The sequence below is a fragment of the Protobothrops mucrosquamatus genome, unplaced genomic scaffold (genome assembly GCF_001527695.2).
Source record: "Protobothrops mucrosquamatus isolate PMUCROS unplaced genomic scaffold, P.Mucros_1.0 scaffold84, whole genome shotgun sequence".
Taxonomy (NCBI): Eukaryota; Metazoa; Chordata; class Lepidosauria; order Squamata; family Viperidae; genus Protobothrops; species Protobothrops mucrosquamatus.
Window position 1 is genome coordinate 431,209 of NW_015386461.1, and position 17,021 is coordinate 448,229.

General features: G+C 37.3%; 1 protein-coding gene across 1 annotated transcript in view; it reads left to right on the top strand.

Moving 5' to 3' along the window:
* Positions 1-9,295, top strand: part of DARS (aspartyl-tRNA synthetase) — a 52,367-nt gene extending 43,072 nt beyond the window's left edge. The window contains exons 8-16 of the mRNA XM_015812434.1: positions 52-163; positions 1,184-1,318; positions 2,397-2,544; positions 3,586-3,732; positions 4,552-4,594; positions 4,804-4,884; positions 6,760-6,871; positions 7,914-7,985; positions 8,748-9,295. Coding sequence (XP_015667920.1) covers positions 52-163; positions 1,184-1,318; positions 2,397-2,544; positions 3,586-3,732; positions 4,552-4,594; positions 4,804-4,884; positions 6,760-6,871; positions 7,914-7,985; positions 8,748-8,839 — 942 coding nt within the window. The 3' untranslated portion in view covers positions 8,840-9,295. The remainder of the gene's footprint in view (positions 1-51; positions 164-1,183; positions 1,319-2,396; positions 2,545-3,585; positions 3,733-4,551; positions 4,595-4,803; positions 4,885-6,759; positions 6,872-7,913; positions 7,986-8,747) is intronic.
* Positions 9,296-17,021: the final 7,726 nt, after the last annotated feature.

The following is a 17,021-nucleotide window of genomic DNA, read 5'->3' on the forward strand; positions in this document are numbered from 1 at the left end:
TAGCAAGTAAAGTTAAGTTATGAATCTTAATATAGTATCTTTATTTTCCAGACCTGCACTAGTCAAGCTGTCTTCCGTGTCCAGTCTGGTATTTGTCAGCTTTTTCGAGAAGTTCTCATTCATAAGGGGTTTGTGGAAATTCAGACTCCAAAGATTATTTCTGGTATGCATTCGATACATTAATAGATTCAGAATTCACACATCGAACACATGAATTTGGGGAAATCTTATTTCTGCAGTAGCCAGTATGAATTTATTTTAAGTGCCTGGTTGCTCATTAGCACTTCTTTTTAAGTTGCTGCTGCCTCCTTTGAAACAGTAGCTGATTAAAAAAGCTGAAACACTTTCCATTCCCAAGTATGGTATGGAAAGAAATTCTCCTTATTTAGTTTCTTCTGCTGTCATTTTCATCTTTGAAACTGACACTTATACCGAGAGTATATAAAATAAGTCCTGTGGGGTTAGAGCAGTGGGTGGCATTGAAGAATTTATATGCTAACCTGGACTATAGAACTTACCTGTTAGTCTCAATACTTCCCGTCATACGAAGCAATGAGTAGCCTTAAAAATTGCAAGATCTTTGTCTTGCGATTCCTCCTTTTCCTCCTAATCTCCTCTCTTGAGTTTCTGTTGGTGCTTCCTTCTCTTCTGAAATAAGCTGTGATGCTCTTGGATGCTCTGCTGAAGTGAAAGATTCCAATTGAGGAATGAGTTCGAAAGCCCTTTGTTGTAGGCAAGGGGGGAAACTTGACCTGTTGACCCAGAGCTTTGGAGTAGGGTAGGAGGGCTTAACTTGGGTTGGCTTGAGGGTTGCACTGGGGTTTGGGGTGGAATGTTGAAGGCAGCATTCCCAAAGTAGGCAGGGCCAGATCAAAGGTTTGTGGGAGGAAGGTTAAGGGGTGAAATAGATCAAATAGATCCTTTTAGTTGCTCCCAATTCCAAAAATGCCAAAAAACAAAATAGCCATTTTTGTTTTTTGCCTATTCACAGTGGCCTCTGGGGACCACTGAAGGTTTGTTGGCAGGCCACATATAGCCTCAGGATTGTTCTTTTTGTACCTTGAAAGTAAGGGGCAGAAACCAGGTATATGTAAACTATAAAAAGGGAGAAAACCACTTATTTTTATCATGATGTACCTTGTTCAAGACGTGTCACCACATTTGCTCTTGCTTTACTTTCCAGCTGCCAGTGAAGGTGGTGCCAATGTATTTACCGTGTCCTACTTCAAAAGCAGTGCCTACCTTGCACAGTCCCCTCAGCTTTACAAGCAGATGTGTATTTGTGCTGACTTTGATAAGGTTTTCTGCATTGGGCCAGGTAAGGAAGTGTTTTGTTTGAAAGGCAGTTGTTAAAGCCTCTGGAGCAAGAATATCCTGAATGTTCACAATTATGTAAGCGCTAACTTTGCAACCTCTTTTCCTGTCCGATTTGCTAACAGATGAAAGTTTCATGAAAACAACTAATCAATGTGACAGTTTCACAGAGTTTGCAGGCAGAACGAATAGTAGTATGTTTAGCTGAAATGTGGCTTATGAACAGAGCAATAGTGTTCTCTAGTGGCTATTAGAATATCATACAACATTCCACTAAAAAAAGTGACTGTACTTGGCATGGTTCAACCATTACTGAATTTATTGCAAACCTACAAGCTTAGCGGGGCCAGGAGTGTGTTATAAGCAGCTCGCTGGAAATCAGTACAGCCCTACGTAATGCATGCAAAATATTTATGTTCTCCATTTTGTAAGTAAACCCATATTAGTAAGCCAAACCAATATTATCCTTCACCCATCCTATTGATCCTGACGCTTTCAGTATGTAACTAACTTGAGCTAAATTGGCAGCAGTATACCAAAACCCTACATTGCTTTCAGACACACTGTTATGCCAGTTTTTTGCTTGGTACCCAAATGACAAACTAAAAGCATGTGCAATTACTGAATGACAGATCAATCCTTAAAAATGACTATAGAAGATTTTCACTTGTATTTTCCTGGTAATGTTCATTAGTCTGACTGCTGGGATAGTGAATTCTCATTCAAATGTACTTTGGATGGTGGTCCCTCAGGACCAGATGCAGTTAGAAAAGGAAGGAAAATATATGTGACCTAAGTTGCAAGTTTTCTTGTCGTAGTGGATGGTAGCCTTTTTAAAAAAAATAATGCTTTCAAATATTGCTTTTGCTGATTCTTATTTCTTGCCTGTCATGAATGTAAGACTAGCATAAATATTTGTTCTCCATTTGGGGATTTGAGGAGTTCCTCTCAAGGAAATGAGAATTTTACTTCATATTAGAGCCATTCATAATAGCAATGGATGTTGTAATATATCCAGGGTTTCTTTTAATTGCATCGATAGAATCGTTTAACATAATTGTAAAAGTATATTTCTCGTGCAGTATTTAGAGCAGAAGATTCTAATACTCATAGACACTTGACGGAATTTGTTGGTCTGGATATTGAAATGGCTTTTAATTACCATTATCATGAGGTGGTGGATGAGATTGCAGATACCTTGGTGCAAATTTTCAAGGGACTCCAAGAAAGGTAAAAAAAAAAATATATATTTTTTATACTACCGTTATTTAGAAAATAAGATAAAACTTGAGAGTTTCAAAAGTAGTATGAATAACAGTTTACACATATTCAAACAAATATTCTGGCTACCTTTTATTTTACCTGTAATGGAGGAATTTTAAAGCATTGTTCTGGTTCATAGTTGCAGCAACCACTGTTCCAAGATGCAGGTAGAAAGATCTAACAGTATCTGAAGTGTTTAGTCAACAAAGATGTGAACCTCAGCTGCCAAATGTTGGAGTCACATAGTGATTACTCTTTATCAAAGAATGTTGGAGACCACTTATCCAGTGAAATAGATGGATGGGAGGTAAAATAAACAGAAAATTAGGCTAAGAAATCAAAGATGCCTAGAAAGCTGCAGTAGAAAACCACTTCCATATTGCTGCAAAGAAATCTAACAGATGTGTCCATAGAGTAATCAGTACTTGAGTTCAGCTGGAAACCCATTGTCTTTTTCTTAGGTTTCAATATTAAAAAAATACTTTAAATTATTTAAAAATTTAACTCAGTATATAGCCTGTGTCTATATATTTCTTCCTATTCATTGCAATTATTGGAAATTTACTTCAGCATTATATTTTTATAGCATGCCTTGGAAAATCAGACTGCAAATTTTGAAATAAAAGGACCGTGGCATATAAAACCATAGCCTCAAGTGTATGGATTAAAATAAAATTGAAAGAAGAGTAGCTTTCTTCATTTATTTTTTGTTTATGCAGCCTTTCTTCAGATTAATGCTTGAAGCCCAATTTATTGAGAATACCGGTAATTTTTTGTAAAATTTAACTTGCTTAGTCATTTAGCACATCAGATTGTCCAGTAAATGCTTTGACATATACAGTGCAAATGTCGGTCACCTTATCTCAAGACATTATTTTTCCTTGCAGGAAAGCAATAAACTGAGTCTTAAATATTACAGTGACAGAGTGAACTCTTGTGGTAATGAAAGGCAATGCTTCTTTGTTTTCTGCTTGGCTATGTTGAAAAGCCTTTTGTCTTTACCCACAGGTTTCAGACTGAAATCCAGACAGTGTGCAAACAGTTTCCATGTGAGCCATTCAAGTTCCTGGAGCCAACACTGAGGCTGGAGTACCGGGAGGCCCTGGCTATGCTTCGGGAAGCTGGAGTGGAGATGGGAGATGAAGAAGACCTCAGGTACGATTTTATCAGGGAAAAGGAGGGAGCGCCATCTATTGGCAAGAGGGTACCAGTTCCTGGGAATCCTCTGATGTTATTTCTGGATTTAGCAATTGGCTACCCCTGCTCATTGCTGCAGAAAATAGAAAAACTTTTAAATCTCTATAAAATAACACATCATTCCCCTGTAACAATATGATCTCCACATCCCAAGGCGTGGATAGATCTCCAGAGAATAAGATTAAAACAAATCTAGAGTTACCAAAGGATTTTCTAAATTGATCAAACCATGAATTATACGAAACGTACATGTACCAATTCCAAACTGAACTTTTGAGAAGCAAACAATTCATTTATCAAAATGCTACTGATTATCTTCTGTAAATTACTAGGCCTTTGGCAGTTTTTTTCTGGTTCAAAGTTTAAACATGTTCTGAGCGGATAGCCGCACTAGGTGATCTTGCCTCAGCTCAAGAGTTCAGCAGAACCTGACATGGCTAATACTTGGACTGGTGTTTGACAGGAAAAAATAGTGCTGTAGGAAGGACTTAAAAAAAATCAGGGGAAGCAAGTAATCTAGATTGCCAAGAGATAACACCTGTGAGCATACTGGTCAGGTTGCCACGCCCTATTTCAACAAAATCTGAAGGTTCCCATTATTCCTAATCCAAGTTTGCTATAGTTGAGTTAGTAATAAATAGCATTAAATGAATTTTTAATCATAAACATTTTATCTCAGTTATATTTATTGGAAGGCACACAACACAAACCCAGTAACACCTTAGAGACATTCTTGCTAAAAGCCAACATTGTTTACATCTGATTGTTTATTTTCAGTACACCAAGTGAAAAGCTCTTGGGCCGTCTGGTGAAGGAAAAGGTAATTTTTTTAAAAAAAAATTGTCTTTAAAAAAAATTGAGTTTCTTTCTGACACAAGCTTATATAAATATACCTTGTCATATAAAATTACTTGTGATTTGTGTATCACAGTACTGGTATATATACTCTTCTGTAGTATGTCTCATATCACTGTGGGGTTTTAATTAATTTTTACCATTTTTTAAAAATTATTTTATTAACATTTGCAGTATGACACCGACTTTTATATTCTTGACAAATATCCACTGGCTGTAAGACCTTTCTACACAATGCCTGACCCAGCAAATCCTGTAAGTATGTCTCTCAGTATTGAAAAAAATGCTGTGAAATAATGACAAATATGAACACTTTGCAAATTTGATGTGGGGATTTGTGCCACAAATGTGCCATAAACATATTGCATGTTTGCAGTCTGATATGGGTCATTCCCAAAATGAAAACATCTATTTTCATATTACACAGTCATTAGTTGTCTTGTATTTCTTTCCTTTACTTCCCAGTGCATATTGTGCCTGCCTACAAAATTAATTGATTGAATGATTGATTGGGTGACATCAAGTCATTTTTCAACTCCAAGCAATCACATAGATAGATTTTCTCCCTGACAGAATCATTGTAGTGTGTGATATTGTTGAGATAAAATAATTGTAGGAAAGGACTGAGAATATTAACTCTAGCATTTGTTCAGTGCAAAAGAAATACTATCTAAAAGAAGTAGAAAAGATTATGAGGTCTCTATCTTGTTTGCCAAGTAAAACTTCTGTTTTAGTTAGTATAATATAAACTACTGTTTGAGCTATTAGTAGCTTCAGGTTGATGGCAATATTCTTTGGAATTAATTATTACAGCTGCTTTATTAAATTTTAAAATAAAAAAATAGCTTTTGAAATGGGTTTGAAAGAACAATATAAGATCCCAACCAGTTTCTTCAATTCCTTCTAATAAATTATAAGAGCTATAGATAACATCATTTAATAGTCTTTTGATCCTGTTTTGAAATTCTTAGTAAGTGATTTCAGTGTCCAAAGCAAAATCCTTCTAGTTAAGCATTGTCTTTCTAATAGCTGTGAAAATATTGTATGTGACAAAAGAAAAAGCTATTATTCCAAAGAAGCTATATACCTATCATCTTACCTATTTGGATTGCTGTTTTTCTCCTCCACTTGTTTGTACAGCTATGCAAATTAGAGGTCATTTCTGTATCTCGTGGTATATCTTCTCAATATTATATTTAAAACCGTCTCTTGGCTTTCTTGAACCTATAACAAGATAGTATGTTAATTTTAAATTTTAAAGTTAATTTGAAGAAGAGGTACAAGAAAAAAGATCATACTGAGTCTCATACTGGAAAACTGGGTAGTAGTATTAATAAGAAATACTGTGCAAGGCTGGGTTTCACTTAATAGCTTCTGAGTAAATTGATTTAAAGAAACAGACCCTTCCAGATACTAAAATGACATCATCTTGATTGGAAAGAGGGTTTAGCAAAGGCTTGTGCCTCAAAAATGAAACAGGGACCTTAGAATGTTCTCCGTGAACTTGAAATAATTCAATACAAGAAGAGGCCTTGTCTCCACCTCTGGTATAAAGATTACTTTCTGGATAATCTTCACAGAATAAAGCAACCTGCTGAGTTTTTCTTTTTTTCCCCTTCATATGTGGTGCTTTCAAAACTGAAAGAAATAAAATTAAAGAATGCAAGTTTTTAAGTCTAGTTAGGATCTTATGGGTTAAGTAGAACTCTTATGACCCAGAGCAGGGGTAGGCAACCTTGGCTCTTTTATGACTCGAGGACTGGCTGGCTCAGGAATTCTGGGAGTTGAAGTCCACGAGTCATAAAAGAGCCAAGGTTGCTTACCCAAGGTTGCGAAACTAAACAAATAACCACCATTTTAGTATAGTTATACTACAGCAGCAGTTCTGAAAACTGCACACACAAAGAGAAGAGTGCTCTTTCTTCTGGAGACCATGATGGCACAATGCAACCCTAGTTGGAGCAGGCAGAAGCTGCCTCAAGCAGCATTTTCTCCCATGCAGATATTCCTGTTACGTTTCTCATGGTGGTCAGTGCCTTTATCTATGTCATTTATTATCTATGGATTCCAGTTTTGAAGCATACTTAACTATTGGTTACAGAGTCACATTTCTTCCCCCCCCCTCCCCAGATAACCTCCAACTCCTACGATATGTTCATGAGAGGAGAAGAGATTCTGTCTGGGGCACAGCGAATTCATGATCCACAGCTGTTGACTGAAAGAGCCTCACATCATGGCATTGGTAATTCCTATGGTCTATTAATTAAATCATTTCTAACAGGGGTACCTCTTTATTTAGAGGAGCCCGGTATTGCTTATTTTTATGGATCCTTGTGGCTGTAAAAAGATAATTCTGTTTTTTTCTCCTAGTTCAGTATTTCTCAACTTTAGCAACTTTAACATGTGTGAACTACAATGATGGCTATAGTTCATTTGGCACAACTAGAATTTTTATTTTTATATTATCTATATTTTAAAAGTTGGGCCTTGGGCCACATCATGATTTGAGTAGCATGTTGAATAGCAAATAGAACAGGGTCAAAACTCAAGACAGGACAAATGGGAGATGATTTTGGAATTTTTACAGATAATTATTACCTCTTAGAATATTGCAAAGAAAGTCAAATATTTGATTGTCTCATAGAAAGTAAAAAGTACATAATAAAATCTATCATACGGATTTTTTTAAGGCTAGGAAAAGCCACTGTGCATAATGTGGTGTTATGAGTTGGCCTAACAAAAACTACTACATTAGCCAAACTGCCTTGCCTTTCAGCAGCAAAGAGATTCTTTTTTAAAATAATAGTAATTTTGTTAACGTGTACAAAGAAAAAAACTTACACAAGCTAAAAAAAATTATGAGTAAAATAAGAAAAATTAAAAAGTACAAAAAGAAAAAGGAAAATATATTAAAGGAAATGATAGATAAAGAAGTAACTTTCCCATTTATCAGTATAATTTCAATAGCTTTTCATCTTCTCTAATACTACAAAGCACTCTCCTTTCCACGTCTCATCTCTTACTTATAAACAGATAAAACTTCATTTAATTCTAATCAGCAAAAGTACATTAGCAATTTAAGAGCTGTCTAGTCTATTGCCTGAACCTCTAAACCAAACTACCTATTTAACATTGGATAGTTGAATTAATACAACAACATGTATTGGAACTTTGTGAAGACCTGAAACATTGGTTAATATTGGTGCTCTCCTCTATGTTGAATACTTTTTCCATGATGCTAATTAGAATTATCCCTGAGCTGAAATAAAATACTTCCTTTTCAGATTTAGAGAAAATTAAGGCTTATATCGATTCATTTCGTTTTGGTGCACCTCCCCATGCAGGCGGCGGCATAGGTAATGTAGCTTTTATTCATTATATTCTATTTTCATTTTGGTCTGTGTTCAGATGAAAGAATGCAATTTAGGATGAAGAGTATTCTAGCATTTGTCCTTAATTTAGAAAAATATCCAGCATTTACAAGTAATGAGTGTGCTTTAGAAGTGCAGACACTCACTTTATATGAGTGTGGAATCCTTGATGGAGTCTCCTAGTCGTTTACTTGCAAATGTTTCATTACCCAACTAGGTAACCCATCAGTACATTTTATCTGACTCTTAAAGATCTTTTTTTTTTTGTAAATTCTAATTCTAGATCACTTATTTCTGAGAGTAGTTTTTTTAAAAGTTTTGTTGTAAACCTTGTTTTCTTTTTTTCTTATGAACCAGTTATCAAAGAAGTAATGAAACTATAGTGAAAGATCCTTAATCACAAAAGAAATCATAACACTTATTTCCCATGTTCCTCTTTCTATTTCATCTAACAGGGCATAGAATAGTGAGGCAAAGAAACAACTGCTGTTTGATTGGGAGTTGTTTCTATAGTTCATATTATTAATGTGATAAAAAATAATGGCTATTATTCCCTCCCCTGCCATTTTACTATAAAATCAAATTTAGATATTATAAAAAAATGTAATCCAACTTTATCTGGTAGTGATTTGGTTTATCACAAATAACCCAGCGAGTCTGTTCATGTTTGTTTTGCTTGTGAATATTTCAGTATATGTACATATAACTCCATCTTCAGATTAATTAAACTGGATTTAATTTTGACAGGCTTGGAAAGAGTCACCATGTTGTATCTTGGGTTGAGCAATGTCCGGCAGACGTCCATGTTTCCCCGTGATCCCAAGCGTCTCACACCTTAGGAACACTACAGCGTCAAGTTTCAAAAATTTAATGTTGCTTCCAACTATCCAGCATAAAGCAATATGCAGTCAGAGGAAATCTCCTCTACTCAAGTGCCACAATAACAATCATTCAAGTCATTACTAATGTTTAAATTCAGCTCTTTTAACAGATCTGGAGTGCTGCAGAAAATGTCATGACTTTTTAAGAAAATAATAAATCAAGGTACTACAGTATTGCCTTGTAGGTAAGCAAATTTCTAAAAAAAACCCTCAAATTTTAATAAAAGTCATGGTTTTGCATAGTTTGTTTCAACATATGACAGAAAGGTAATAAAATCTCAAATTAGATTTTTGACAACAATGCAACACGGAAGGTACATTGAGCATGAATTTTCTTGAGAAGCAACTGGAAATAGTCAACAGTGTGATCTTACTAAAATGAAAAAGATTGCAATAAAACTTCTAACAATTCTATGTGTCAGGTTTTTTTTTCATTTTGTAAGAGAAATATATTATTCTGAAATAATACTCGATGCTTACCTGATGCTAAAATTACGCCAGATTCATTTACACGGGGCATTGGCACAAATTAAGGCTTCTGTTGCAAAAGATCACAGATAAAATGTAGACTTAAAGCTAGATCTAGCAATATACAAGCAGATTTATTCTTGTACATTAGATCTTCCACCTGATTTCCCAACTATTCTGTGCATCCCCAGACTTCTCCAAAGGGTCCTGGAGTAGATTTGGTGCAAGTGGGAGGAACTCACTCTATTGATACTGAATCGAAGAAATTGTAATAAAACTGATGAAATGGAATTTTTTTAAAAAAAATATGACTTCAAATATTAAGACCTGTGAACGTAACCAAGCAAGGTAATTTTGTTTAGTAGACCAGTTCTATACATAAACACCAGCATATACAGATAGTCCTCAGTTAGCAACCACAAATGGGACCAGCAACATGGTCATTAAGTGAAGTGGTCGCTAAATGAAATTCTGACTATACTTACAATCTTACTTCAGCTTTCCTTTGCTTTACAGACCTGCAATGGTCAGTAAAGCAATAGAATTGGAAGGGACCTTGGAGGTCATCTAGTCGTCCGTGGACCAGCACCGGGCCACAACATGCCAAAAACCGGGCCGCGCAAACAAGCAAAGCCCCATCTGTGGGATGCAGGCAGCATGTGAAACCACACCCCCTCCGGTCCACGGAAAAGCCTCTATCCATGGAACCGGTCCCTGGTGCCCAAAAGGTTGGGGACTGTTGATCTAGGAGACCTGACAAATGGCTGTCCAGTCTCTTCTTAAAAGCCTTCAATGATGGGGCACCCACAACTTCCCAAAGCAATTTGTTCCACTGGTTGATTGTTCTCACTGTTAGGAATTTTCTCCTTAGTTCTAGGTTGCTTCTCTCCTTGATTAGTTTCCATCCATCGTTTCTTCTCTTGCCTTCATGTGCTTTAATAAAGAAGTGGGCCCCCTCTTCCTTGTGGCAGCCCTTCAAGTATTAGAAGACCACTATCATGTCACTCCGGTCCTTCTTTTCACTAGACTAGGTATGCCCAGGTCCTGCAATTGTTCTTCATATGTTACAACTTCTAAAGCCTCTAATCACCTTTGTTGCTCTTCTCTGAACTCTTTCCAAAAAAGTCGTATATGCCAGGGTTGTATATGCCAGGTTTGATCACAAAGTTACTTTTTTGTCACCATGACTGAAAATAATAAATGAGGCAGTCGCTAAATGAGGATTACATGTAAATGCTGTTTGCTTCCCTATCTGTATTTATGTTACTAAGTGGAATATAAAAATAATAATTTATCTCAAGATTTATTCCTAGTAATCTTACACTCAGTTAATCCAATTGGAATAAAATACAATTACCTTTCCCCAATTAGATCTAATATTTCTGGATAAACCTCTTTTCTCAATCTTATTTTTTGACTAATTCCTCACTCAACCCCGCATCCTCTATTCTAGTACTGTTTATCAGTGACTTGGATGAAGAGGTTTAGGGAGTGCTTGTTGAAATTTCAAGGAAATTGGATGGGATAGATATTCAGAAGATCTCAGCAGGTTACAGAAATGGTCTGGAAATAACCAAAAGACAATTGTAATGTTTTCCACTAAAAAAAAAAAGCAGTTATAACATGGCAAGGGGAGAGGGAAGATTTTCAAAGAAGGTTGTGGATTAATAATTACAACGGATGGAAGGGGCTGATGATAGTTTCTGTTTTTTCATGGGTGCTGTGATTGGATCTTGTGTTATTTGGGTAGGGCTCCATTTTAGCATTTTCAATGTGTGTGTGAATTGTTAGTGTAAACTATAAACTGAATATTAGCCAGCAGCACAACATGACTGTAGCAAGAACAAATGTAATTTTAGGTTTCATTAAGCGTACTTTTTAAATCTTGAAATAGTTGGTGTGATCCCTGCGGCCTTGGTTAGGTCCCAATTCGGGGCACAATGCAGCAAGGAGGATTGAGAGAAGATCAACAAAAATTAGGACTAGAAATGAGCTCCTACAAAGAGGCCAATGAAGCTGAGTATGCTTGGTTTTGAGCAAAGACTGAAGCTCATAAACCTTCACATTATCTCAGAAGCTTATCAAATGGAAGTAAATCCTAAGAGCCAGTTTGGCCTAGTGGTTAAGGCATACAGCTAGAAACTAGGAAACTGCGTTCTAGTGTTGCCTTAGTGACTTTGGGCCAAACACTCTTTCTTAGCCCTGGGAAGGAGGTAATGGCAAACCTTGCCAAAAAAAACCCTGAAGAAGTAAATAAAAACCTTCCTCATTCTAGATTGCAAGATAGAATAACGGATTTAAGTTACAAAAATGCAGATTCCGACTGAACATTAGAAGTTCCCAACAGAGCAATTCAACAGTGGATCCAATTATCCAGAGAGATCAACTCCACTGGATATGTTCAAGTAAAGGTTAAATAATAGTATGTGTAGATCTATCTCCATCTACCCGAAGTTGAAATCTCAAACACATAGTTTCTATTTTATGGAGTGCTTCTGTAATACATAAGACAAGTTCATTGGGTGGCCTTGGAACTTGAGAAAAAATGGCCAAAGGCAGAATATCTTGACCACAGTTAGTATCTAAGGTTTGTTATTGTTCATTTGTCTTATCCCGAGTACAATTTTCTTTCAAATTCAGAAGAGAAATTTGGGATTACTGTCTTTCAATCTCTAAACAGAAAAATGAGAAGCTAGAACAGCTGCTTAATAGGGCTGTTCTAGCCACACTCGGCTTTTTCTTCCATTCCTTTGCAAGTGCTGAGAAGTGAAACAGGTATGTGGTTTTGGGGAAGGCATGGTAAAACTAGCACTAACACTAATTAAACACTCTGGGCTTTACCATTTTTTACTGTGAAATTGCTTAACCCTGCAAAGATAGACACTAGCCAAGATAGCTGCACTCCAGTAAGCAGTCCTCAGGCTAGATCACTTGGGAAATCACCCGTGGACTGTGGCAGGCTCACCTAAGCATGTCATGCAAACACCCAATATTGGAACACGCTGTACATAAATCATTCTGCAACATTTTCTCAAAATAAGCAAAAAATATACCAACATTACAGGCACAAATCCCAATAGAAAAAAACATTTTTAAGGAGTTATCTTAAGCACAGCAAGTCTTTAAAGATGTGGACTTGTCTCTGATGCCGACAACCTAATTCTACCTAAAACAGCACCTAAATGAGATTTTGAAAAGTTATTTGCTAAATGCAGTTCTCAGAATTTACTGAATATTTGCAATTAGGAATATGGGGCAGATTTGATATTAGGAATGTAGGCAGCTAAGGCCATCCAGATCTGGGGTTTTCAAATGTTCAATCTAAGCAACCTGTTAGTTTGAAAAAAAATCAGAACCTCTAATCAAGAGATAGCACCTGTGATAGCAAACTGGCTGAGTTAGAATGAACTTTTTTTCCTCTCTGTTCAGTTCTTTATAGCACCCCATCAAGCAATTTGAAAAATCCTGCTCTACATTTTTAGAACTTTAATTACTATGGAGTTTCTAGGTGTCATGTCATGGGATAAAAGGAAACAAATTTTATTTATTACATTTATATGCCATCCATTTCCCCGATAAGGCGACTCTGATTGACAGTACAAAAGGGAGAGAAGGGATGCAACTAGGGTGGCCAACTGACCAGATGCATAGGTGCAACTGTGCTTCTTGATTAATTGTCACACAGCTCAATGGTATGTACTCCGAAGCAGGTATGCATAGGATGCCACCTTTCGCTGGAACTTTGGGGACAAATGCATATTCTGCCATATGCGAGTGAAGGAGGAGGAACTCACTGCAATCACTCCTGCAGAATTAGAAAAGTTTGTCAGAGTTTGGGGGCAGAAAGGGAGTCGGACTTTGTCTGGGTGCATATTGTGAGGGAACAGCAGTTAGCTGCCTCTTGCGTCGAGCATAGTTGTGTCAGAAGAAAAATGAGCTGAAGGCAGGCTGCATTTTGGAAAGGAGGTCTCTTTATTTAGTTGCCAGAAACTTCAGTGACAGCAGCATGTTTCTGGGGTAGCTGACAAAATGGAGTTGAGAGTGGGTGGGTTTTTATACCTTCTTTGGGCTTTGTATTTGAGGTGCCTGTTCCTGTGCAATGTACTTTGACCTGAACTTGAGTGTGCCATTTTGCTTTTCTAATGGTGGTGGGTTAATCCTATTATGTCCTAAAGGTCATGTCCTGTCCTTGGAGCTGGGTGGGGGAATGTAGATTTTAGGAGTCTTTTTTTCCTAATCCCATCAGCTCCAGCCTTCATGGCCCCAGTCTTCCTGAATGAATTACCAAATCTGCATTTCTAAAAACTGGCTTCCTCAGTTTCTGCCTGGGGCAGGGAGAGTGGGGCTGGTTTCTGGTTCCCTTAAGATTTTTTTCCTCTATTTCTCCTTCAGGGAAAATATTCTATCCTGTCTTTTTAATATTCCCAAAAATATTTCATTCTCCGGGGGGGCGGGTGCTGACTCCCTACACTTGCAAATGTTGGTGACGTTCAGCCAATAAGAGAAACTATAACACTGAGGTAAAAGCGGATGGCTGAGTGCATTTAAAGGTAGTTTTTTCTCTCCATAATCTCTTGCCAAGAATATTTGGCTTCCCCACCACCACCCTTTAATCCCTTGTGGAATCCATTCATGTCTTTGAAGGATCCTAAGGTTCCTGGAACCCAGTTTGAAAAAGGCCCATTTAGACTATCACTGTCAATCCTGATTACAAATTGATCTCAACTTTGTCTGCCTTCCCTGGAGATGCCAGGGGTTAAACCCAGGACTTTCTACCTACAAAACACCAAGGTCTGCAATTTGGGAATACTCCAGGTTCGGTAACTGTTTTCACCTCCCAAAACAATGCACTGACTGTAGCAGTTCCTGGAGAGGCCATGCTCCTTGTTTACACACCATTTCATCTATTGTATAAGTTTGTTTTTCTCAGAGGTGCCTTTTTAAAAGGCTTAGACAGCTTAAACAGTTCCAGAATGCTGGGGCCAAAACAGGACCTGTTAATCTGAGTGTGCTAATTGTTTGCTAAATGCAGCAGCTTAATTGGCCCCCATTCTGTCCCTGAGCATAATTCCAAGTTGTAATTAAGATATCTAAAGACATAGCAAAGCAATGCAGAGGCTGCTAAATTTGCTATTTCAAAAACCCATCTAAAGGCCTTTAGCTTTTCCACGATACCTGTACTAGAATTTAGTAAAGGGAAAGGCTTTAGTCTTACATGCAAGCCAACAAAACTGTATTTTCTGGAAAAAAATATACTGCTGACTCTTTTCTGGAAGACATTTTAATGTTTTTCAGTTGTCCCCTTGAACCCGTGGGCAGCCCTTACATAAACAAATGGACTGTATATAAGTCACAGACTCCAGCTCAATTGAGGAGTATCTAGTTACCATTTTTTAATTGGCTGATGATGACTCTCCTGTGATGATTTCAGTCTCCTAAAGGAGATGATACTTCCATTTCAAAGGAGTAACATATCAAAGTACAGCTGATTTACAAGTCTAAAACTACTTTATCTTCATTTTGCAGCAAAGGAGAGATAACAAGAGTGAAAGATAGTGGCAGCAAAGTACAGATTTTTAAAATAATTGCAGTACCAAGGCTTTTTCTGCTCATTTACTCTTACTTACAGCTTTAAATAATACTTTGCTCTATTATAGCCACTAATTTATTGCTCCCACTGCGACCTCAGCACATTTGCTATCTGAGAGGATGTCCCTTGCTATACATCCATCCTAATCTTCAAGGATAAGCTCATTAGTTGTGCAGCTAACTGATAGCTTTTAATCCAGTTTCAACAGGAAATTACTGTCAGTTATTCTATGTTTTGTTTTTTTGCCTTTTCTCTTTTACCAATTCTCCAGTTCAAAAGAATATACTAAACTTGCACTAATAAATACCCAATAAAACAAAATGGCCTAGAAATATAAAAGTTGACATTCAAAAGCTTAACCAGAAAATCCAATTTAAACTGATAAATGAAGTCTGCCAAAAGGCTCAGAGTCACTTTATCGATGAGATGGAAAGCATATAAATTTAATTACTGCCAATTTTGTAGAGGATATTTTGATCAAGTCCAAATATTCAGAAGTGTTGAAAGAAAAATCTTCATTAGGGTCCAGTCCAAGCCGGGAATAAACAAAATGGAGACTGCTTTAGAAAGAAGGTTGTAGTTTATTGAAGAGCAGAGCCAGACAGAAATGCTTCAGACAGGAAGGTGGTGCAGAGAGTGGTGAGGATGGCTGAAAAGATCATTGGCAGTTCCCTCCCTTTTATCCAGGACATAGCACATAAGCGTTGCTTGAGCAGGGTCCGCAAGATTGTCTGGGACACTACACACCCTCTTCACAACTTGTTTTCCTTGTTACCTTCTGGGAGGAGGCTTCGTGGTATCCGAAGCCGAACATCCAGATTCAGTCACAGCTTTGTTCCATACAGTATCAACCTTGTGAACTTAAAGCTTCTGTTATTTATTCAGTATGTACAATGATTAATATTTATATGCTACTTATATGTAAGGGTGTAGGTCTATATATATGTTGTATATAGTATGTTTTAAATGTGTGTTATATATGTGTACACTTTGAGAGGAAGCAACTAAATTTAATTTTTAATGTGTGCCATTGTGCCCACAGGAAAAAATGACAATAAAGGTTAAAGGTTATCTAAATCTAAATGTGGCTCTGGGAAAGCTGACCACATGTAGCTGGGAGTGGTTGGTTTTTATACCTTCTTGGGCTTTTGTATTTGGAGTTGTTTCCTGTTCCTGTGGCATGAACTTTGACCTGAGCTTTTGAGCATGTCCTTTTGGTATTCTGATGGTGGTGGGTTACTCCTACTATGTCCTAAAGGTCATATCCTGCTTTCCTGGGGCTGGGGCTGATGGCTATGTCCTGTGTTGGATTTTTTGGGTGAGGGGTTGTTGGTTCTAGGGATCTTTGTCTTTCTAATCCCATTAGCTCCCAGCTTCCTGGCTCCAGTCTTTCTGAAAGGATTATCAAATCTGCATTTCTAAAAGCTGGCCTGTTTGGTTTCTGCTTGGGGAAGGGAGACTTGGGGCTGTCTTTGCCTAAGATTTTTCATTATTCCTTTGGGAAAATGTAATATTCTGTCCTTTTTAATATCCCCCTAAAATTTCCTTCTCTGGGAGGGTGCTGACTTCCAACAGGTTTGATCTAGGGCATGGGTGTCAAACTCAACGCATCACGTGATGTGTCACAATGTATCACGACTTTTTTTGCATTGCCGGAGCTGGGGTGGATGCAGCCTCTGCATGATGCAACCAGCTCGCGGGCCAGTAGTTTGACACCCCTGATCTAGGGTAATGTAGCTACTGTAGCTCTTTAACCAGAAGATGAATACATTCAGGAGATCAAACTTATCATTGGTGTCAGAAAAAAGTTACTGGAACAAATTCTACTTTTCTTGTATTTTAAGACTACTAAGGGGAGGCTTTTCTTTGGGTTCTTTGCTCAGAGACATTCAAATGTTATGTGTTACAAACACACTTCAGGCTACCATGTTGTGTAAACTCAGCTCATATGAGTTATGTTTTACTTATGGAGCCTTGTACAAACGCAGAAAGCCATACCTAGAAAAACCAGAACCGGTTTAACCATGGCAAAGACAGGACTAGACCGCATCATTTCTGGCAACTCAACTGCCAACACTGCTA